The 25304-nt window shown below is 43.7% G+C and overlaps 1 protein-coding gene across 1 annotated transcript in view; it reads left to right on the top strand.

Annotated features, from left to right (window-relative positions):
- Nucleotides 1-22014: 22014 nt before the first annotated feature.
- slc35b4 (solute carrier family 35 member B4) overlaps nucleotides 22015-25304 on the top strand; it is a 32450-nt gene continuing 29160 nt past the window's right edge. Inside the window, exon 1 of the mRNA XM_078234637.1 lies at nucleotides 22015-22213. Coding sequence (XP_078090763.1) covers nucleotides 22137-22213 — 77 coding nt within the window. The 5' untranslated portion in view covers nucleotides 22015-22136. The remainder of the gene's footprint in view (nucleotides 22214-25304) is intronic.

Consider the following 25304-nt stretch of genomic DNA (forward strand, 5'->3'; position numbering starts at 1 on the left):
CTGAGGGAGCTCGGTCTTTTCTCCTTGGAGAGACATAGGATGAGAGGAGACCTAATAGAGGTATATAAGATGTTGAGAGGCATAGATCGGGTGGACTCTCAGAGGCTTTTTCCCAGGGTGGAAATGGCTGCTACGAGAGGACACAGTTTAAGGTGCTGGGGGGTAGGTACAGGGGAAATGTTAGGGGGAAGTTTTTCACACAGAGGATGGTGGGTGAGTGGAATCGGCTGCCGTCAGTGGTGGTGGAGGCAAATTCAATAGGGACTTTTAAGAGACTCCTGGATGAGTACATGGGACTTAATAGGATGGAGGGTTATAGGTAGGCCTAGGAGGTAGGGATATGTTCGGCACAACTTGTGGGGCCGAAGGGCCTGTTTGTGCTGTAGTTTTTCTATGTTTCTATGTTTCTATCTCTTCACTTCAAGGTGAGTAAACTCATTGGATTGGGTAAGGAAAACAGGCAAAAATCAAGGAGTCGTATGGGAGACAGGTGGTATGACTGTAGGTTTGTTTAGCATGGATGAGGTACAATGGGCTTCATGGCTTCCCTCATCCATATCTACCTTATGGTTTGACGATCTTGTGATCAGGAACCAAAGGCAGGGAATTTGAAACCTAATCATATAATCTAACGGGAGAAAAGGAGGCCATTCAGCCCATCATACCTTTGCAGGCTCTTTAAAAAGGCTACCCAATTACATCCACTTCCCTGTTATGAGGAGAGATTGGATAGGCTAGGGTTTCTTTTTTCCTCTTAGAACAGAGGAGGCTAAGAGGTGATCTAATTGAGGTGCACAAGTTTATGAGGGGCATAGACACGGTTCAGGAAAGACTGGTTCCCTAAGCTGAGGGGTCAATTAGCGGGCATAGATTTAAGGCAGAAGGATTAGAGAGGGCACGAGAAAAATAATTTTCATGCAGAGGGTGGTGGGTGTCTGGAATTCACTGCCTGAGTTGTTAGATGAAGCTGAAACATCAACTCATTTGGAAGGTACCTGGATCTGCATCTGAAGTGCTGTAACCTGCAAGGCTACGTTCCAGGTGCGGGAAATTGGGATTAAAATGAGCAGCTAGTTTCTTTTTGCTTTTTTTGGGCCAGCACAGCCATAATGGGCTGAATGGCCTCTTTCTGCACCATAACATTCTGATCGTTCTACGCATCCTCAAGAGCCTGCGATCTTTTCCTTTTCAAGTATATATTCAATCCCACTTGCAACTCAATCTGCCTCCAAAACACTTGCAAACAATTGAGCTTGCATTTATTGAAATGGCCTCTTTCATCATTACCTTATGTCCAAACAACTTTGCAGCCAACAAAGTGCTTTTTGTGAAGTGCAGGCCTGGTTGTAATATAGGAAATGCGGCTGCCAAAACCACACATATCAAGCTCCCACAAACAGCAATGTGACAAGGACTGGATCTGTTTTTTAGTGATGCTATTAAGGAATAAATATTGGACTGAACACCAGACATAACTCCCCTGCTGTTCCGTGCAATCGTGCCACCGGATCTCTTACATCCATCTGAGAGAACAGAAGAGACCTCAGTTGAACTGAAAGATATCACCTCTGACAATACAGCACTCCCTTAGTACTGTACTGGGAATACCTCTCCAGATTGTGGGTCTCGAGAGTGCGTTCTGGCAGCCTCTTTCAGGAAGTACGCGCTGGATTATAACAAATTACAATATGAAATAAAGTTATCTCAATTTCCTCTCCTATTGCTTTGTATAAAATTTTGGCAATAAAATCCTTCGAACAGAAGAAAAGTATTCTGTGATTAAATGCGCATGAATCACAAAACGTTGGTTTGCAGGTGCAGCAGGTATTTAAGAAGGCAATTGGAATTATGTCCTTCATTGCTAGAGGGATGGAATTTAAAAGCAGCGAGATTATGTTGCAGCTATATAAGATGCTGGTGAGGCATGAATGCATTACCTCACATTTGTCCAGATTAAACTCCATCTGCCATCTCTCCATCCAAGCCTCCAACCTATCCATATCCTGCTGTATCCGCTGATGGTCCTCATCGCTATCCGCAAATCCACCAACCTTTGTGTCGTCCGCAAACTTACCAATCAAACCAATTACATTTTCCTCCAAATCTTTTATATAAATTACAAACAGCAAAGGTCTGAGCACTGATCCCTGAGGAACACCACTTGTCACAGCCCTCCATTCAGAAACACAACCTTCCACTGCTACCCTCTGTCTTCTATGACCGAGCCAGTTCTGTATCCACCTTGCCAGCTCACCTCATGCGATTTCACCTTCTGCACCAGTCTGCCATGGGGACCTTGTCAAAGGCCTTACTGAAGTCCATGTAGACAACATCCACGGCCCTACCCTCATCAATCATCTTCGCCACTTCCTCGAAAAACTCGATCAAGTTCGTGAGACACGACCTCCCCTTCACAAAACCATGTGGCCTCTCACTAATACGTCCACTTATTTCCAAGTGGGAGTAAAGAATCCTCTCCAATAATTTCCCTACCACTGATGTAAGGCTCACCGGCCTGTAATTGCCTGGATTATTCTTGCTACCCTTCTTAAACAAAGGAACAACAAATTGGCTATTCTCCAATCCTCTGGGACCTCCCCTGCAATGTGGAGATGCCGGCGTTGGACTGCGGTAAGCACAGTAAGATGTCTCACAACACCAGGTTAAAGTCCAACAGGCTAATTTGGTAGCACAAGTCACAAGCTTTCGGAGCACTGCCCCTTCATCAAGTGAGTGGGAATTGTGTTCGCAAACAGGGCATATATTGACACAAACTCAATTGACAAGAATTGTAAAATGTGATGATAAGACATAGTTGCAGACAGAGGAGGATGTATAACGAAGCATTGTTTGGGCCCTGTGTCTCGATGGGCTCCTCCAGGAATTAAGTTGGTTCAAAATATTCCCAATATTAACAAGCGTAGGTAGGAAACCTAGAAAAAATCAAGGCCCACAGCGCACAATACTGTGAAGGATGGGAAGGTTAAGAAAGACAAGGTAGATCAACAAATGAAGGGTGGGGGTAGCACCAAACTTTGGTTCTAAAATGCTATAGATTTTGGCAGCAAGAAAAGAGATAAGGAGTTCCACAATTTCAATACTATGTGTCATAAATATAAAATAGTCATGGATAAATCCAACATTGAGTTCAGGGAAAGGTTAAAATGTGAAACTCACTGCCATAAGGACTGTTTGAAGAAATTGGCATTGATGCATTTATTGGGAAGCAAGATTAACACTTAAGGGAAAAAAACAATGATGAAAGGGTGAGGTAAGTAGGGTAAGAAGACATTTATTTAAACTCTAAATGCCCGCTTAGACCAGTTAAGATGAATAGCCTGTTTCTGTGAAGTAAACCCTATGTCATTCTAAGTAATTTTGAAGTCCTCAAAAAGAACGAGTTTGAGTGGAGGCAATCCATCTTTATTTTAACACAATGGTGATGCAGGGAGAAAGTGTTATTTGGAGCTTAAATGAAACAACAGGAGAAAGTTCAGAAAAGCAATATGACCTTAATGGTATCAATAGAATAAAGAATGACTCCGGCAGAGATTTGAGACTAGAGATGAGTAAATAACCATCTATCAACTACTGTAAGTGCAAGTGAAGTGTCTGAAGAGCCTCCCAAGGCACATGTTGATTGTTCAATCACTGATGGACTTTGACTTTACAGAGAGTTAAAGGTTTCGGAGCAGCAAGAAATTATCTGGTATATAAGAGATAAGTCAACTTCTTGGAGCCAGATTCAGGGATGTGGGAGTGTCATTTCTGATAAGAGAGTAAGAGCATCAATAAAGGATTACAGTTGGAATACAAATATTTACTTACTGTATCTTGCTGTGAAGGTAATGTATGGCACTCTCAGTTTCACTTTGTTTCTCCTGAACTTTGTTCTGGAATGTCAACCGTGCTGACTCTTTCAGGTCCTCCTTCGTCTGGCCTTGTATATCTGCGTGAGGTGTAAATATTGACCCATCTGCGTAACAGTCCCTTAGAAGGACATTGTCCAGGATTTCAGCTGTAGTGGATTGCCTGATGGCACTGCTGTAACACTTGTCTCGGGTTAAGGGATTACCCTAAGCGAGAATTTAAGAACACATCAGTCACTTTCCGTTCACGAAGCAGCAGAGTTTCAGAAGAACATCTGAATTTCACAGAGTTTCTGTGCTGGTGCAGTTGTTGTTCTGCTTCCAAAGCATTTGGAGGAACATTTACTGATATGGGTGATGGTAGAGGAGGTAGGACAGGTTAGATAGGGTTGCACAGGTACCACTACCTTGTTTGTCATTGTGGTGCGTCTCTCTTATCCCTGTGCCTGAGATAAACAAATCCCCTGTACTTTCCTTGATTGCACAGAAATTACAGCACAGAAAAAGACCATGGCACAGCTGGTCTATGTTGGTGTTCATGACCCTCCTCCAACCCATCTTCATCTGACCCCATCTTCATAAACTTCTGTTCCTTTCTCCATCATGCACTCAGCTAGATTCCTCTTAAATGTATCAAATGCTGATTTTAAAAATACATTAATGGATGTGGGCGTCACTGGCTAGGCCAGCGTTTATTGCCCATCTCTAATTGTCCTTGAGAAGGTGGTGGTGAGCTACCTTCTTGAACCGCTTTAGTCCATGTGGTGTAGGTACACCCACAGTGCTGTTAGGGAGCGAGTTCCAGGATTCTGACCCAGCCATAGCAAAGAAACAGTGATATAGCTCCAAGTTAAGGTGGTGTGTGGCTTGGAGAGGAATTTGGCGGTGGTTAAGTTCCAATGTACTTGCTTCCCTTGTCCCTTTAGATGATAGCGGTCATGGGTTTGGAAGGTGCTGTCTAAGAGTTGTCTTGCCTCAAATGCTGCCTGTGGTCAGATGTTTCACACTCCAACCACTCTCTCAGTAAATAAACTTTTCCTTAGTTCCTTGCTGGATTTATTAGTGACTATCTTATACTTAAGACCCCTAATTTCGGAGTCTGCACAAGCAGAAACACTTTTTCCATGCCCTACTCTGTCAAACCCCTTCATAAATTTACAGACCTCTATTCGCTCACTTTGCCTTATCTCTTCATTCACTGGTTGCTTGCACTTTAAAATGTGCTCAGTTGCTGTGAGGAGACACAGTGCATAAATATTTAATCCACAAGTTTATAGGGAACCTCAGCTCAGCATCTTTCAACATCAACAGTTAGTGTGGCATACAGAAATTTGTTCCCAAACAGTTCATTACAGCTCAGTGAAGGCATGTGTTGACAGATTGGATTGCAGCAAAATCTGAAATGTATGTCTGCCACAAGATTCAGGTCCAAGTTGGGTACAGATCGTGGCATGGTTACTCTTGCTGTCTGCCACTCTTGCACAGTTCCATTCACGCCTGATAGTCCTGGAGGAGGAACATGTTGGTATGCTTACTACCTTCTACAAATGGTGGACACTGCAGGGATTGGAGTGTTGACTGGACAAGGTTTTTTTTTTAATTCATTGTTAGAACAAAATGGCTGTGAGTATCATAGAGTCAGAGAGGTTTACAGCATGGGAACAGGCCCTTCGGCCCAACTTGTCCATGCCACCCAGTTTTTACCACTAAGCGAGTCCCAATTGCCCGCATTTGGCCCATATCCCTCTATATCCATCTTACCCATGTAACTGTCTAAATGCTTTTTAAAAGATAAAATTATGCCCACCTCTACTACTACCTCTAGCAGCTTGTTCCAGATGGTCACTACCCTCTGTGTGAAAAAATTGCCCGTCTGAACCCTTTTGTATCTCTCCCTTCTCACCTTAAACCTATGCCCTCTAGTTTTAGACTCCCCTACCTTTGGGTAAAGATGTTGACTATCTACCTTATCTATGTCCCTGTTTCTTTTTATTCTACATACATGGGTAAAGACCTTGCAATGATGCCAGACCAAGATATATTTCTACTAATTGTTAGTCATCATTGGAGGTCATTTTGACTTTGTGCAATGCTGCAAAACAGGGAATAGGAACATGGGAACACAAGAGCAGGCCGATCAGCCCCTCAAGCCTGTTCTTCCTGGAAGCAAATGGGTAGACCATTTTATATCTCTCCTGGCTTTTAGTTACATGGATTTCAACAAATTTTCCATCATTTAATCTAAAAAGCAAGTTTGGTGAAAAATAACTCCTAGAGGATGATAACTATCTTTACTTTGAGTCTCAACCGCTTCAGTCTCCTGAGGTTTCCGAGAACATGCAGGGTGTCAGTGAGGGAAGGAATCACATTGTCTGAAGCATCAAGAACACACAGCCCCAAGGAGCTAGACAGAGGTAGTAAGCTGCAGATACGGTTAACCTGAATGTACAACTCGCAGAGTTGGGGAGCGTGCTGGACACCACCTAGGGACTCCAACTGAAACAGATTAAAAGCACAAAATGTTGTGATCACAACTCCAGCACAAGACAGCGAGACACAGAATTTAAAAAAAACTATTGAATTTCATGGCACTTACAACATAGACCAGTTCGTGCATGGAATCATATAATCATAGAATGGTTGCAGCAGAGAAGGAGGTTATTCAGCCCATCATGTTCATACTAGCCCTCTGCAAGAGCAAGTTAGTTAGTCCACTCCCCCATCCTTCCTCTGTAGTCCTGCAGTGCTTTCTCTTCAAACAATTATCCCACTCCCTTTTGAAAACCACGATTGAATCTGCCTCCACCACACTTTCAAGCTGTGTATTCCAGATCCTAACCACTTGTTGCATAAAAAGGTTTTTCCTCATGTCATTAGTGCTTGCTTTGTGAATTACCATGACCTTTTCTGCACCCTCTCTAAAGCCTTCACATCCTTCCTAAAGTGTGGTGTCCCAAATTGGGCCCAATACTCCACTTGTGACTAAACCAGTTTTTTTTAAAAGACTTATTCTAACTTCCCTGTTTGTGTCCGCTATTCCTTTATTTAAAGAGCCCAGGATACTGTCAGCCTTTTGAACCACTTTCTCAACCCCCTCTGCTACCTTCAACAATTTGTGAACATCTACCCCCAGATTTTTGGTTTCCTGGATGCCCTATAAAACTGTGCCCTTTATTTTATATTGCCTCTCCTCACTCTTCCTAACAAATGCATCACTTCACATTTCTCTGCATTAAGTTTCCTCTGCTTCATGTCCTTCGGTTCCATCAGGCTGTCTACATCACCATCCTCCTCACCGTTTGCAACACTTTCAAGTTTTGGATAGAAAGCTGATTAGCAGATGGGAAGCAAAGAGTTGGCATAAATGGGTCTTTTTCTGATTGGCAGGCAGTGACTAGTGGGGTACTGCAGGGATCTGTGCTAGGATCCCAATTGTTCACATTATATATTAATGATTTGGACAAGGGAACTAAATGTATTATCTCCAAATTTGCAGATGATACAAAGTTGGGTGGGAGGGTGAGCAGTGAGGAAGATGCAGAGATGCTTCAGCATGATTTGGACAGGCTGAGTGTGTGGGCATATGCATGGCAGATGCAGTATAATGTGGATAATTGGGAGGTTATCCACTTTGGTAGCAATAATAGGAAGACAGATTATTACTTGAATGGGTGTAAATTGAGAGAGGTGGATACTCAGTGGGATCTTGGTATTCTTGTGCATCAGTCACTGAAAGTAAGCGCACAGGGCGGCACGCTAGCACAGTGGTTAGCACTGCTGCTTCACAGCTCCAGGGTCCTGGGTTCGATTCCCGGCTCGGGTCACTGTCTGTGTGGAGTTTGCACATTCTCCTCGTGTCTGCATGGGTTTCCTCTGGGTGCTCCAGTTTCCTCCCACAGTCCAAAGATGTGCGGGTTAGGTTGATTGGCCAGGTTAAAAAAAAAATTGCCCCTTAGAGTCCTGGGATGCGTAGGTTAGAGGGATTAGTGGGTAAAATATGTGGGGGTAGGGCCTGGGTGGGATTGTGGTCAGTGCAGACTCGATGGGCCGAATGGCCTCCTTCTGCACTGTAGGGTTTCTATGATTTCTATGAGGTACAGCAGACAGTAAAGATGGCAAATGGTATGTTGGCCTTCATAGCAAGAGGATTTGAGTACAGGGATAGGGATGTTTTACTGCAATTGATTAAGGGTTGGTGAGGCAAGACCTGGAGTATTGTGTGCAGATATGGAGTCCTTCTCTGAGGAAGGACGTCCTTGCTATTGAGGGAGTACAGTGAAGGTTTACCAGACTGATTCCCAGGATGGCAGATCTGTCATATGAGGAGAGACTAAGTCGGTAAGGATTATATTCACTGGAGTTTGGAAGAGTGAGAGGGAATCTCATAGAAACTTATAAAATTCTAACAGGGTCAGACAGGGTAGATTCAAAAAGAATGTTCCCAATGGTGGGGAAGTCCGGAACTAGGGGTCATGTTTTGAGGATAAGGGGTAAACATAGAATCATAGAAACTAAAATGAGGAGTGGGCCATTTGGCGCTTCGAGCCTGCTCTGCCATTAATTTAGATCATGGCTGATCATCAAATTCAATATCCTGATCCCCCCCCTCCCCTCATATCCCTTGACCCCTTTAGCCCCAAGAGCTATATCTAATTTCTTCTTGAAAGCGCACAATGTTTTGGCCTCAACTACTTTCTGTGGTAATGAATTTCACACATTCACCACCCTCTGGGTGAAGAAATTTCTCCTCACCTTAATTCTAAAAGGTTCACCTATTTACATTTATCCACATTATACTGCATCTGCCATGCATATACCCACACACACAGCCTGTCCAACTCAGGCTGACGCCATCTCTGCTTCCTCCTTTAGAACTGAGGTGAGGAGAAATTCAATGGGTAGCAATCAGAAACTGACTAGCTTTTTCTTTCACCCCCTCACCTGGATATGTTGAAACCAATTGTAGAAACCTCCCTCTCGTTATGGCCAAGGGCAGGGCTAACACCTGCAACGTTTCCTCGAGGGTGTGTTTCAGGACAGTGCAATTACTCAATGTCCCCTCAAGTTATCGTCCTGGCGCAAACAGCATTATACATTTCACACTCAATCTTTACTGATCACCCAATAGTATTGATCTGTACCTCAACTTCAAAGAACCCATCCTTGTTTTCAAATCCACCGTGGCCTCACCTTACCTTGCTCTGTAATTTCCCCCAGAGGTCCGTGCATCTTCCATTCTGGCCCTTTGCACATCCCATCAATTTGCATTTATCCAGAACTTTTAACATAGTAAAACTTCCCAAGATAAGGCACAATGTTAGGCAGTTGGACAGGTGGTGACCAGGTGGGGGCAGCACGGTGGCACAGTGATTGGGGCGGCACGATGGCACAGTGGTTAGCACTGCTACCTCACAAGGCCAGGGACCTGGGCTCAATTCCGGCCTTGGGTCACTGTCTGTGGAGTTTGCACATTCTCCCCGTGTCTGCGTGGGTTTCCTCCGGGTGCTCCAGTTTCCTCCCACAGTCCAAAGATGTGCGGGGTTAGGTGGATTGGCCATGCTAAATTGCCACTTAGTGTCAGGGATACTAGCTAGGGTAAATGCATGGGGCTATGGGGATAGGGCCTGGGTGGGATTGTTATCGGTGCAGGCTTGATGGGCCGAATGGCCTCCTTCTGCACTGTAAGGATTCTATAATTCTATTAATCTATAATTCTATAAACCGTTACCTGGTTGCCGCTGAGGGACAATTCAGTCAAGCTATTGAGAATGGGTAGGTTGGCAATGCTCCTGATTCGGTTGTGCGAGAGGTCCAGAACTGTCAGTGTCTTGCAACTTTCTAACCCTTGGATAGTTTCAATATCATTATGCGCCAAGCTCAAAACCATCAGGTGAGGTAAGGCACTGAGCCATGAAATGCTGCAATAAAAAACACACACGTATCAATAGAGAGAATGAACTTCAGCCCAAGTGTTTGGCAATTTACCAATGGAGGTTAATCATTTCATTGGCAATTTTCAGGTACTTAGTGGTAGAAATTCATCTTGGGCATTAATGAAAAATGGATGGAATCGCATTGCCTGCAATGTAACCAATATTCAATTCCATTGACTCCAGTTAAAAGCCTGCAAACTCTGACTGAGGGGGGTAATAATTTTTTCAGATTTGAAATCAAAAGAGAAAGGGAATTCAGGGTAGATTGCAGTGAAATGTATCAGTTGATTTTAAGTCAGTAAACATCCAGAGAAGAGAAAGAGCGTGTAAAGTTGCAATATTTGACCTTGAAGTAAATTTCGCAGCAAATATGAAGAGAAAGGCACACTCAAGTAATAACCAATCACTGCCTTTATTAATCAGAGAGAAGGAAGTTGTGTTTGCAGGATATAACTGCTGTCCTAAACTGTTAGCTCAGCATGCTACCCAGAACAGGACAGAGTCCCTTCATATATTCAGTCACCATTTTACCTATTTGTACTGTAATTCATCGAATCATATAGCTCAAAAAAGGCCATATAATCCATCAAGCTGGTGCCAACCAGCGCTGGCATAGTGGTATTGTCGCTGGACTAGTCATCCAGAGAGCCAGGGTTCGAATCCTACCACAGCAGATGGTGAAATTTGAATTCAATAAAAAATATCGAATTAAAAGTCTAATGATGACATGAAACCACTGTCGATTGTCACGATTGTCATAAAAACATATCTAGTTCACTAATGTCCTTTAGGGAAGGAAATCTGCCATCCTTACCTGGTCTGGCCTACATGTGACTTCAAAGCCACAGCAATGTGGTTGACTCTTAACTGCTCCCTCAAGGGCAATTAGGAATGGGCAATAAATGTTGCCCAGCCAGCAATGCCCACATCCAATGAACAAATTTTTAAAAACTCTTTGAAAGAGCTATCCAATTAGTCCCACATACCTGCTCTTTCTCCATTGCCCTGAGAGTTATTGTTTCTCATATAATTACCCAATTCTCTTTTGAAAGTTATTCATGAATCTGCTCATTTTCAGGCAACGTATTTCAGATCATAACACCTTGCTGCATAAAAATAATTTCCTCATCTCCCTTCTGCTTCATTTCGCATTTTTTAAAAAATCATTCATGGAATGTGGAGGTCGCTGGCGAGACCAGTATTTATTGTTCATCCAAAATTGCCCTTGAGAAGGTGGTGGTGAGCCGCCTTCTTCAACAGCTGCAGTCCATCTTTTGTAGGTACCTCACAGTGCTGTTAGAGAGGGAGTTCCAGGATTTTGACTCAGCAACAAAGAAGGAAGGATGATATATTTCCAAGTCAGGATGGTGAGTGGCCTGGGGGGAACTTCCATGTGGTGGTGTTCTCATTTATCTGCTGCCCTTGTGCTTGTAGATGATAACGGTTGTGGGTTTGGAAGGTGCTGCCTGAGAAGGTTTGGTGAGTTCCTGCAGTGCATCTTGTAGTTGGTACGTACTGCTGCTACTGAGTTTTGAAGGTGGAGGGAGTGAATGTTTGTGAACCTCCATGTCTACTGGTTACCAATCCTCCTGCCAGAGGAAGAAGTTTCTCTCTATTTATTCTGTCAAAACCTCAAACACAATTCCTTGAGAACAAAGAGGACTTTGACAAAGGGTCATCCGGAAACGTCTGCTCTTTTCTCTCTTTACAGATGCTGCCAGATCTACTGAGATTTTCCAGCATTTTCTCATTTGGGGTCCTTGAGAACAAAGCTTTCCTTACATTAGATTAGGTTAGGGGGTTGGCGTGTCCCACGACGTTACGGTTAGAGTGGGGATGAGTGGGGCAAGGGAGGGGGTGGGCCTGGGTAAGATGTTCTGTTCCAGAGTCGGTGCAGACTCAATGGGCCGAATGACCTCCTTCTGCTCTGCAGGAATTGTATGATTCTATACATTCATTTCTTATATATTTTCGATGACAGTAAAATTTGTGTGTTCTGGCATGCTGCAGGAATGGATGGTGCTGATTGATCAGAAATGCCGGTGAACGATGAGTCACATTACTCCGGGCACAAGAGCAGGAGCTGCTCTGTCTTTGAGGAATTGAGGGCTGTGGGAAAGTTACTGGGCCCAATACCGTAAATCCCACCACCAGGAACTTCAGACTATCTCTTAGAATAAATCGAGCTGGAATCAAACAGATTAGCATCACAACTGAAGACCAACCCCAACATTGGTGTTTCAGAAAAATGCCATTTCCAACCTTCAGACCAGCTTTTGAAACAAAATCAATCTGTCAGGAATTCCAATTAATAGATAGTTCGGGTTGGTGCATTGCTGGATGACACAAAGTTTATTTTTATAATTAAAATCCCAGTAGTCTGAATGTAATAATTTGAGATAAATGATCACAATGTGAAAGGGAAGAGCCACTCAGTCCATCAATCACATTCCTTCTGTAATTCTTTTACCCAACTTATTTAAATTCTCGCAAGATCTGCTAAGCTGAAAGTAAAATATTCAAGGAGTTAAATCCTCTGTGAAATTCTTCCCCGAGATACAAGATGATCTAATGAGATATAAGGCTCCTAGTATAAAACTGCCATTTACATAATTCAATCTAAATAGCTCAGAACTCTTTTCTCTGTGGTCCACATCTTTCCAAGGCAAGGGCTTGAACCCTGGTTATGTGCTTAGGACTGTCCATTGTCGCTCTTTCATTGACTTGTTCAGTGCTGCTGTTATGTCACAGTCTGAGGACTATAGATGCCCTCGCTCATTCAAGGAATAATCAATGACAATGAGTTTAAAACTAAGATGCTGCAATATCGATGATATAGGAAAATGTATTTTCCATAAGGTTGTAATCTATCATCACCAAGTCAGCAAGGTTAAAGCAAAAACATGGCAAGTAAAGTTACTCAAATACAACCCGTCACTGAGCTGCCTCCTGGATGCAGGAAGGGAATAATTGGGGTAGGATTAATGAGAGGAAATCAGTGGAAAGAGAGGGTTAAGAAGCCCTCGCAAAAACATGAGAGCTCACAAGCTCCGAGCTATTCTGGTACTTACTGAAGATTATCAATGAAATTGGCATTTACCTGCGTAGAGAATTGAGTGACACATTAAGCTCATGTAGATTCACAAAGGGAGACAGGCTTTCATACCACAGTTCTTTCAATTCATTTAAGGAGATGTTGATTTTTAGAATCCTACATTGGAAACAGAATGAGACCAGGGATTTATTTTCACATTAGTAATTGGTGTTGCACATTTTAAGTTCAGATATTCTAAAGGATCGATTTAGGGACTTGCAAAGAAAAGGCCAGCAAAGGCAGGCTGTTTGCCAATTCAGTGAGACTGAATCCGCCAAGGGCCAGATTTTCACTAACAAGGCACCCACTGATCCATAGAGCTGGGGGTGGGATCGGGTTAGACTAGAAGCAGTTCGGGTTTGTCTAAGGAGGCAGGTGAGTGCCAAGACAGACCTGATAGAGGGTCCATCTCATGTACTTCAGACCAACTGTAGTGAAAGCCAATAGTCCCTCCAGTCCTCATCCTTCACACCTCTTCATCCCCCTCACCCACCCACCATGCACCTTCATCTTTCCCATGACACCTCCATGCTCAATGTATTAACCATGGGATAGCTTGATCTTGGTTTCAGATAAAGCTCGGCACAACATCGTGGGCCGAAGGGCCTGTTCTGTGCTGTACTGTTCTTGTTCATGTCCCTCATGACTACTCCACTGTAGGCAGTCTTCAGGAGCCATGTGGAGATGAAACACAATTAAACTTCCTACAATCTAATAGAGTTCTCACTCAATGCTGAAAACTTTTCATTCATGAAATTCAATAAAAAAATCTAAATCCCCTTAAACAGTCAATCCAATGAAAAATAACTGAACATCTATTTCACCAACCACATCAAAGGCAGCTAATAATTTAATAACCTCTTAAAACAGTCAATCAAGTGTTAATACAGACTCTGCATTAGGATTATCCAGCTGAGATAACTGTTTTGATAAATAAAGAGTGGATTATCCAGCTGAGATTTGAAAATCGGCTAAACTTTCATAAGGGCTCAGGATGGCATGATGGCACAATGGTTAGCACTGGTGCATAACAGCATCACGGACCCGGGTTCAATTCCAACCTTGAGTGACTGTCTGTGTAGAGTTTGTACGTTCTTCCCATGCCTGTGTGAGTTTCCCCCGGGTGCTCCAGTTTCCAAAGAATAAAGAAAAATACAGCACAGGAACAGGTCCTTCAACCCTCCAAGCCTATGCCGATCATGATATCGTAACTAAACCAAAGAAACCTTCTGCCCTTACTCACTCCATATCCCTCAATTCCCTCCCTATTCATGTACCCATCCAGATGCCTCTTAAATGTTGCTAATGTCCTGCTTTCATTATCTCTTCTGGCAGTGCAGTCCAGGCACACACCACTCTCTGCGTGAAAAACTTCCCCCGCACATCTCCTTTAAACTTTCCCCCTCTCACCTTGAACCTGTGCCCCCTTGTAATTGATACTTCCACCCTAGGAAGAAGCCTCTGACTATCCACCCTGTCTATGCCTCTCATAATTTTGTAGACCTCTATCAGGTCTCCACTTAGCCTTCGTCTTTCCAGTGAAAACAATCCTAGTTTATTCAACCTCTCCTTATAGCCAACACCCTCGAGACCAGGCAACATCCTGGTGAGCCTTCTTTGCATTGTCTCCAAAGCTTCCACGTCCTTCTCATAGTGTGGTGACCAGAACTGCATGCAATACTCCAAATGTGGCCTAATCAAGGTTTCATATAGCTACAACATAATTTCCCAACTTTTGTCCTCAATGCCCGACTGAAGGCAAGCATGCCATATGCCTTCTTAATCACCTTGGCCAGCTGTGTTGCCACTTTTAGGGAACTGTGGACCTGCATGCCCAGATCCCTCTGTATGTTAATGTTCCTCAGGGTTCTTCCATTTACAAGTATAATTCACACCTAAATTTGATCCTCCAAAATTCATCATCTCACATTTGTCCAGATTAAACTCCATCTGCCATTTCTGTGCCCAAGTCCCCAATCTATCTATATCCTGTTGTATCCTCTGACAATCCTCGGCACTATCAGCAACCCCACCAATCTTCGTGTCATCTGCAAACTTACTAGTCAGACCACCCACATTTTCCTCCATATCATTTATATATGCTACAAACTACAGGGATCCCAGCAATGGTCCCTGCGGAATACCACTAGCTACAGATCTCCATTCTGAAAAACATCCTTCCACCGCTACTCAATAAAAGCAAATTACTGCGGATGCTGGAATCTGAAATAAAAAGTGTGTGTGCGATCAGGACCCTGACCTTCCGATTGCTTGACCTTCCGATTGCTTGCCATTGCTTGCAGGCTTGATAGGCTGAATGGCACCCTTCTGCACTGTAGGGATTCTATGAATAACAAACTTTGGGAAATGCAAACAATGGCGTGTACTGAAATTGCAAAAACAAGGGGATAATAGTATTTTTAAGCTATACCAGATGGCCTGACAATCAATGCACTCCAATAGCAGATGTCATTTTTAAAACTATAAGTGAAAGCTGCAGACTGTTTATTTCCCTCCAATTTTAAAGGGTTGGGGATTTAAATCACTTTAAATCATGACACTTAAACATGTTAAACGCGCCTTTCACAAGCCTCCTTTATTAAATCATCACTTCTATACTGCGACCCAAGGTCCTTGGAAGACTGAAAATAGGGTCTGTTTGAACTTAAATAGTCTGGAGGTTTCATATTTCATGCCTATCGATTCACATCTCCCCTGCACCCCCATAGCTCTCATTGACAAGAATGGAATCTGCCAGAAATGGCCCCCCATTTTCAAAGGTCTTCTGAGTCATCTCAATGCAGCAAAAATCCGGCCTGAAATCTTCCAGCTCTCTGCCTAGACCAATTAAGATGTGGGGATGCCGGCTATGGACTGGGGTAAACACAGTAAGAAGTCTAACAACACCAGGTTAAAGTCCAACAGGTTTATTTGATAGCAAACGCCACTAGCTTTTGGAGCGCTGCTCCTTCGTCAGGTGGAGTGGGAGATCTGCTCACAAACAGGGCATACAGAGACACAAACTCAATTTACAGAATAATGATTGGAATGCGAGTCTTTACAGCTAATCAAGTCTTAAAGGTACAGACAATGTGAGTGGAGGGAACATTAAGCACAGGTTAAAGAGATGTGTATTGTCTCCAGACAGGACAGCTAGTGAGATTTTGCAAGTCCAGGCAAGTTGTGGGGGTTACAGATAGTGTTACAGATAGAGCAGAAACTGATAGCCAAGTTCTGTACACATGAGGACGGCCTCAACTGGGATCTTGGGTTCATGTCACATTATCTGTAACCCCCACAACTTGCCTGGACTTGCAAAATCTCACTAGCTGTCCTGTCTGGAGACATCTCTTTAACCTGTGCTTAATGTTCTCTCCACTCACATTGTCTGTACCTTTAAGACTTGATTTGCTGTAAAGACTTGCATTCCAATCATTATTCTGTAAATTGAGTTTGTGTCTCTGTATGCCCCGTTTGTGAGCAGATTTCCACTCCACCTGACGAAGGAGCAGCGCTCCAAAAGCTAGTGGCGTTTGCTACCAAATAAACCTGTTGGACTTTAACCTGGTGTTGTTAGACTTCTTACTGTGTAGACCAATTAACTCAGCTTCGTACAGACTGAGGAAAATTAATTTGCTTTCAGCTGCAATTACTAAGGTATGAGTATCACATAAACCATTAGATTGATACGGATTAATTTTACATTGAATTATTACTTAATTAATGGGTGAGTGTGAGTGTGAATAAAATCAAAGGTGAATATTTATCCACAGGGACTCTTTTTACAAGCTGGATGATTAGATCCAGAATTATAATTACTAAAACATTCTGAAACTTGAAAAACAAGACAGGTTCCCTTCTTGCCCTGGTTGGTTAGTGGATGTGACCCACTGCATGGTGTGCCTTCTACTCTACTCTTGAAAAATGAATTCATTAATACAACAAAATGTATCTCTCTGCAATCCTGGGGTGCAACTTTTTCCTTATAAATGTACCTGCGGGCTCTTTCTCCAAACATAAAATTAAACACCAGCTCTTTCAGACGAGACATTTTCATGTCAAGAAAGAAGTGTGGCCCCTCTCTTCCAACATTCCAGGTGAAAGGAATTAGGGTCATTTCAGTGCAACGGTCTTCAACAAACTGACGTTTAATCATATTTCCAGCCATCCTCAATGAATCGTCAAGGTCTTGCCTTCCAACTGAAAGAAGAAACATATTAACTCATGGGCAGTTAACTTAGAGGAGATGATGCTGTTGTGGTAATGTCACGTCACTGGGTTACTAATTCAAGCTCATTCTCTGGGGACGTTGTTCAAATCCCATCACAACCGTTGGTGGAATTTCAAGTTCAATTAATTATTAATTTTGAAAATTGAAAACAGTCTTGATAATAAGAACATAAAAACTAGGAGCAGGAGTAGGCCATCTGGCCCCTCGAGCCTGCTCCGCCATTCAATAAGAACATGGCTGACCTTTTGGTGGACTCAACTCCACTTACCCACCCCCTCACCATAACCCTTGATTCCTTTACTGTTCAAACATCTATTTATCTTTGCCTTAAAAACATTCAACGAGGTTGCCTCAACTGATTTGATTTATTATTGTCATATGTATGAATATACAGTGAAAAGTATTGTTTCTTGCACGCTATACAGGCAAAAGGGAAGGAAAGGAGAGAGTGCAGTACGTAGTGAAACAGTCATAGCTAAGGTTTAGAGAAGGATCAACTTAATGCGAGGTAGGTCCATTCAAGTCTGATGGCAGCAGGGAAGAAACTGTTTTTAAGTTGGTTGGTACGTGATCTGAGACTTTTGTATCTTTTTCCCGATGGAAGAAGGTGGAAGAGAGTATGTCCGGGTGCATGGGATCCTTGATTATGCTGGCTGGTTTTCCGAGGTAGCGGGATGTATTGATAGTGTCAATGGATGGGAGGCTGGTTTGAGTGATGGACTGGGCTTCATTCATGACCCTGCCTCACTGGGCAGCAAATTCCACAGATTCATAACCCTTTGTGTGAAGAAGTTCCTCCTCAACTCAGTCCTAAATCTGCTCCCCCTTATTTTGAGGCTATGACCCCTAATACTAGTTTCACCCACCAGTGGAAACAACCTCCCTGCTTTTAGCTTATCTATTCCCTTCATAATTTTATATGTTTCTATATGATCCCCCCTCATTCTTCTAAATTCCAATGAGTACAATCCCAATCTACTCAGTTTCTCCTCATAAGCCAACCCTTTCAACTCCAGAATCAACCTAGTGCATCTCCTCTGCACCCCTTCCAGTGCCAGTATATCCTTTTTCAAGTAAAAAGACCAACACTATACACAGTACTCCAGATGTGGCCTCACATGCACCGTATAAAAGCTGCAATACAACCTCCCTGTTTTTAAACTCTACCCCTCATAGAATCCCTACAGTGCAGAAGGAGGCCATTCGGCCCATCCAATCTGCACCGACCACAATCCCACCCAAGCCCTATTCCTGTAACCCCACATCCTTGCTAATCCCCTGACACTAAGGACAATTTAGCATGGCCAATTAACCTAACCTGCACATCTTTGGGAGGAAACCGGAGCACCCGGAGAAAACCCACGCAGACACGGGGAGAATGTGCAAACTCCACACAAACAGTGACCCGAGGCCAGAATTGAACCCGGGTCCCTGGCGCTGTGAGGCAGCAGTGCTAACCACTGTGCCACCATGCTGTCCTCTAGCAATGAAGGTCAAAATTCCATTTGCCTTCTTAATTACCTGCTGTACCTGCAAACCAACTTTTTTGAGATTCATGCACAAGGACACCCAGGTCCCTCTGCACAGCAACATGCTACAACTTTTTACCATTTAAATAATAGTCCATTTTGCTGTTATTCCTACCAAAATGGATGACCTTGTTAGAATGTAACCGGTGATCTGTTGTAATGTGACCAATGGTAACAAGCTGTAAGGGTCAGCTGACCCAGTAAACCATGTAACCAATGACAGAATGATGTGATGATCAGCCGACCAGCTAACTCAGCATAAATTAGAACATGTTGGGAATTGTGGGGAACTTGGAATAGCCCAGGGTGAGGTCTCATGTTTTGGAGTAATGAAGTTTCTTATTAAATCTTTTCTTTGATTTATAAGTTGGAGTAAGTTTTGTTATATTTATATTGCTTATGTTTGAAGAATTCCTTCTGGATGAACAGACCTCACATTTACCAACATTGTGCTCCATCTGCCAGAACCTTGCTTAAAACTATTTATATCCCTTTGCAGACTTTCAGTGTCCTCTGCACACTTTTCTCTACCACTCATCTTAGTGTCATCTGTGAACTTTGACACACTACACTTGGTTCCCCCAACTCCAAATCATCTATGTAAATTGTAAACAATTGTGGTCCCAACACTGATCCCTGAGGCACACCACTAGTCACTGCTCGCCAACCAGAAAAACACCCATTTACCAACACATTTTGCTTTCTGTTAACCAATCCCCTCTCTATTCTAATACATTACCCGTAACACTGTGCATCTTTATCTTATGCAGCAGCCTTTTATCAAAGAATAGAATCATAGGATCCTACAGTGCAGAAGGAGGCCATTTGGCCCATCGAGTCTGCACCAACCACAATCCCACCCAGGCCCTATTCCCACAACGCCATACATTTATCCTAGCTAGTCCCCCGGCACTAAGGGACAATTTAGCATAGCCAATCCACCTAACCCGCACATCTTTGGACTGTGGGAGGAAACCCACGCAGACAGGAGAATGTGCAAACTCCGCACAGACAGTGACCCAAGCCAGGAATCGAACCCGGGCCCCTGGCACTGTGAAGCAGCAGTGCTAACCACTTGCTACCGTGCCGCCCCAAAATGGATAAGCTCAGATTTCTCAAGATTTTTGTGTGGCACCTTGTTGAATACCTTTGGGAAATCCAGATACACCACATCCATCGGTTCCCCATTGTCCACCATACTCATAGTCCTCAAAGAGTTCCAGTAAATAAGTTAAACATGACCTGCCTTTCATGAACCTATGCTGCGTCTGCCTAATGTGACAATTTCTATCCAGATGTCTCGCTATTTCTTTCTTGATGACAGATTCAAGCATTTTCTCCACTACAGAAGTTAAGCTAACCAGCCTATAGTTACCTATAGTTACCTGCCTTTTTTGTCTACCTCCTTTTTTAAATAGTGGCGTCACATTTGCTATTTTCCAATCTGCCGGAACCGCCCCAGGGTCCAGCGAATTTTGGTAAATTAACACAAGTGCATTTGCTACTTCCCCCGCCATCTCTTTTAGTACCCCGGGATGCATTCCATCAGGCCCAGGAGACTTGTCCACCCTTACCCCATTAGCTTGCTCAACACTACTTCTTTACTTTTTTCTAGGTCCTCACCTGCCATAGCTCTCTTGTCATCAATTTTTGGCATGTTATTTGTGTCTTCCACTGTGAAGACCAACACAAAATACCTGTTCAATGCCTCAGCCATTTTCTCATTTCCCATTATTATGTCCCCCTTCTCATCCCGAAAGGATCAATGTTTACTTTAGCCACTCTTTTTCAGTATATATTTATAGAAACTTTTGTTAACTGTTTTTATATTCTAAGCTAGTTTACTCTCATAATCTATTTTACTTTTCTTTATAGCTTTTTTCTGTTGACCTTTAAAGATTTCCCAATCCTCTAGTTTCCCACTAATCTTTGCCACTTTGTATGCATTTTCTGTCACTGATTGTAATAAAAACCCATGTCCTTCAGGGATGGAAATCTGCCATCTTTACCTGGTCTAGCCTACATATGGCTCCACATCCACAGCAATGTGGTTGACTCTTAACTTCCCTCTGAAGTGGCATAGCAAGACAGTCAGGCATGGGCAACAAATGCTGGCCTTCCCAGCAATGTCCACATTCCATGAATGAATGAAAAAATGGTTAACCAGTGATTGAAAATCAGACTACAGAATTCCCGTGGGTTAATGCAGTGGGATGTACCTCTGTTTTTTTATGACCAGAAGGACCATGGCTGTGTCCTAGTTTACTGATCTTACCTCAGTGGCAGAAAGAGTGCTACAAGTAGTTTCAGTGGCCTATGGCTACAGATGTAAGTTCCCAATCCTATGGGCAAAAATTAAAATTCTATTCTTTAAAAACATTTCTTCAAACATTCTTGTTTACTGGCTATAAGATATTTGCTTTCCAATTGGTGCACCTTGAGTATGAACATGTTGGGTAAACAATGGTGTAAGTGCAAGGGTTGTGTGGTGGGGGTGGAAAGGGTGGCATTTGGAGACAGTCGGTCATGGGATGACACTTCCAGAAATATGTTTGACCAGGGTTGGCAACCTGCAAATAATTAGCTGGGTTTCTGCTCCTAATCATGATCCAACTAGAAGACACAGGTATAGACAAAGGAAACACCTGGTCCAGATTAATAGGAACATAGGACTTTAGGGCAGGAATAAGCCACTCAGCCCTTCGAGCTTGCTTCATCATTCAAGAAGATCATGGTTGATCCGGTTGTGGTCTCAACTCTGTTTTTCCTCCCTGTTCTTTGGCTCCAATGTAAGCCTACTTGTGACGCTAATAAATAACATTTAAAACACTCTCTGGGTAAAGATGTTTGCCCTGAATTCTCAATTGGAGCCAATAAATATCGTAGGGAATTTGGAAGAAATCTATCATATCCAGAAGAAAATGAAGGTACCCCCCATTTCCCCTAAAACATAGGAAACAACACAACTAATAGTTTTTAAGTCTATTCACCTTTTCGTTGACTTCACATTTAATTCACTTACTGTTACCACAACAGTTCCCCAGAGACAGCTCGCAATACCCACTGGGAATTGTAGTCTTTTGTCTCATGTTAACCAGGCTTGGGGAGCATGCGCGTGTACTACAACTCCCGGCATGCCAAGCGCACTGACTCAGGTTGGCGTCTGTCCCGGCAGCGAGGGACTACAACTTCCGGCGCCCACTGCGCGGGGAGCACGCGCGTGTACTACAACCCCCGGCATGCCAGTCGCACGGGCTCACAGGTGTTGTCTGACCCGGCGGCGAGGAACTACAACCCCCGGCGCCCATTGCGCGGGGAGCATGCGCAGTGGAGCCTGTTCGGACCGGACCTGGCGGCAAGGTGGATGTGTCGACTCCTGGTGCAGTGAGGGGAGGAGGGGGCAACTGGAGATCGGGGAGAGAGCGGTGAGCCGCGGTCCGAGCACGGCTATCTGACCGCCATCCCTTCAGGAGTTGCAAGATGCACCCAGGCTTCGCCGTTGGCCTAGTATTCCTGGGCTGCACCAGCAACGTTGTGTTTCTGGAACTGTTGGTCAGGTAAGTGGGACCAGGGAGCTGACCATTGCCTTTACTTCAGTCTCAGTGAGACCAGCGAGGTGACCGTTGTTGAATCAAAATACTGCAACTCTGAAGTCAAAACAGAAAGTGCTGACATACTCAGCAGGTTTGGTAACATCTGTGGAGAGAGAAACAGAGTTAATGTTTCAGCCTGTGAAATTTAATCAGTACTGCCAAAAGTTAGAAATGTTATAGACATTTAAATAGTCAAGGGGGTGAGTGGGGAACAGAACAAAAGGGATAGGACAGAAGGCAAGAGAGATTAAGTAGCAAATGGTCTCGTGGTGTGTGGCTAAAAGGAGTTGTAGTGGGACAGTTAAAGAAAGAAAAGATGTGTCTACAGGAGGTGTGAATGGCCGGACTCTGTCATTGCTTTCTGAAGGCAATGAGAGAGAAACAAGGGTGCCCAGATCACCAATAATCTATCCTGGTCTCTCTTCCCCACCCCCCAATGCTGACACTATAGTTAAGAAAGCCCACCAATACCTCTGGTTTCTCAGGAGACTAAGGAAATTTGGCATGTCAGCTGCAACTCTCACCAACATTTACAGATGCACCGTAGAAAGCATTCTTTCTGGTTGTATCACAGCTTGGTATGGCTCCTGCTCTGCCCAAGACCGCAAGGAACTACAAAAGGTCGTTAATGTAGCCCAATCCATCACGCAAACCAACCTCCCACCCATTGACTCTGTCTAAACTTCCTGCTGCCTCGGCAAAGCAGTCAGCACAATCAAAGACCCCATGCATCCTGGACATTCTCTCTTCCACCTTCTTCTGTTGGGAAAAAATATACAAATGTCTGAGGTCACGTACAACCGACTCAACCCTGTTGCCATCAGACTTTTGAATGGACTTACCTTGCATTAAGTTGATCTTTCTCTACACCCTAGCTATGACTGTAACACTACATTCTGCACTCTCTCGTTTCCTTCTCTATGAACGGTGTACTTTGTATAGCGTGCAAGAAACAATACTTTTCACTGTTAATAAATGTGACAATAAGTCAAATCAAAATAGGGTGGTCGTCTTTGGAGCATTGATCATTTTTAATCTGTGTTTTTAAAAAGTCTTAAATTTCAGATCAATTTTCTAGCTGTTGGATTAAAAATCATTGTTTAGCATAAAACATGTTTCCATGACATCTGTCATTAGAAAATTACTAGAATCTATTATTAAGGAAGTAGTAGCAGGACATTTCATCATTGTCATGTGTGCTGTGCCTGAAAACAGGTCCTTGGTTCAATTTCTGCTGATCTGTCAATCTGAGTCATTTCCTTGATAGTTTTTATCACTAATGATTTGCCACTGCCTTCCACTCTCGGGCAAACTGAGGAAGCAGGTTCCAAGTCTACAACAGCCGGAATGGGAATTGAACCTGCACTGTTGGCATTATTCTGAACCATCCAGCCAACTGAACTAACCGTCTCATTAGCAGGATGTTTAGAGAATCATAATACAATCAAGCAGTGTCAACATGGTTTGGTGAAAGGAAAATTGTGCTCGATTCGGGTTCGATTCCTGGCTTGGGATGCTCTTGTGGAGCTTGCATGTTCTCCCTGTGTCTGAGTGGGTTTCCTCCAGGTGCTCCGGTTTTCTCCCACAGTCTGAAAGATGTGCAGGTTTGGTGCATTGGCCATGCTAAATTCTCCCTCAGTGTACCCGAACAGGCACCGGCGTGTGGCGACTCGGGAATTTTCACAGTAACTTCATTGCAGTGTTGATGTAAGCCTACTTGTGACAATAAATAAAGATGGGTAGTAGTTTCGCTAATTAGCAGGAGCAGAGAGTTGGGATGTTGGCAAGCTGGAACTAGGGGGTGTGGATACAACAAATAATTTGGGAGGGGAATAGAATGTTGCCTTTTATTGCAAGGGGGATGGAGTATAACTGAGTAGGGAAATCTTGCTACACCTGTACAGGACATTGGTGAGATTGCACCCAAGAGTTCTGTACAGTTTGTTCTCCTTGCTTAAGGAGAAGTATACTCTTGCATTGGAGGAAGTTCACATAATGTTCTCAAGATTGATTCCTGAGATGAAGGGGTTGTCTTCTGAGGAAAGGTTGAGCAGTTTGTACCTCTGCTCATTGGAGTTTCGAAGACCTTATTGGTTTAGGTGACCTTACAGAAACATGGGGACTTGACAGGAAGGATGCTGAGAGGATGTTTCCCCTTATGGTGGAATCCAGAACTTGCAGTTACAGTTTTAAAATGACGGGTCACCCTTTTATGGCGGCATTAAGGAGGAATTTTTTCTTTGAGGGTCATTGATCTTTGGAATACGCTACCCCAGAGAAGCTGTGTCATTGAATATAGTCAAGGCTGAGTCATACAGAGTGATTTACAAGGGAAGTGAAGATTATGGTGTGTGGGTGTGGGTGGGTGTGTGGGTGGGTGGGTGGGGGGAGGTGCAGAACAGGATCTTGGGGCGGCACGGTAGCACAGTGGGGCGGCACGGTAGCACAGTGGTTAGCACTGCTGCTTCACAGCTCCAGGGTCCCGGGTTCGATTCCCGGCTCGGGTCACTGTCTGTGTGGAGTTTGCACATTCTCCTCGTGTCTGCGTGGGTTTCCTCCGGGTGCTCCAGTTTCCTCCCACAGTCCAAAGATGTGCGGGTTAGGTTGATTGGCCAGGTTAAAAATTGCCCCTTAGAGTACTGTGATGCGTGGGTTAGTGGGATTAGCGGGTAAATATGTGGGGGTGGGGCCTGGGTGGTATTGTGGTCGGTGCAGACTCGATGGGCTGAATGGCCTCCTTCTGCACTGTAAGGTTTCTATGATTATCAAATGGTGAAACAGGCTCAAGCCCATATGATGATCTCCTATTTCTTATGAACCTTAATTGGTGAGGTACAAGGGCTGATGAGCATCTCTTGTGCTTGTATGAGAAGGTGGTGTGAGAAAGGTGGTGTTACTGGAATTGGACCAGGGTATTGCTGAAGTAATGGCTTCAAGGGAGATGGGGAGATGTATTTAATGATGGCACCATTCTGGAGGTGGCTGAAATGGTGGCAGATGATCTGCTGAATGAAGAAACTGGTCGGAAAGAAGATGAGGGTGAGTGGACCCCTGT

Source organism: Mustelus asterias, chromosome 19 (assembly GCF_964213995.1).
Source record: "Mustelus asterias chromosome 19, sMusAst1.hap1.1, whole genome shotgun sequence".
Classification (NCBI taxonomy): domain Eukaryota; kingdom Metazoa; phylum Chordata; class Chondrichthyes; order Carcharhiniformes; family Triakidae; genus Mustelus; species Mustelus asterias.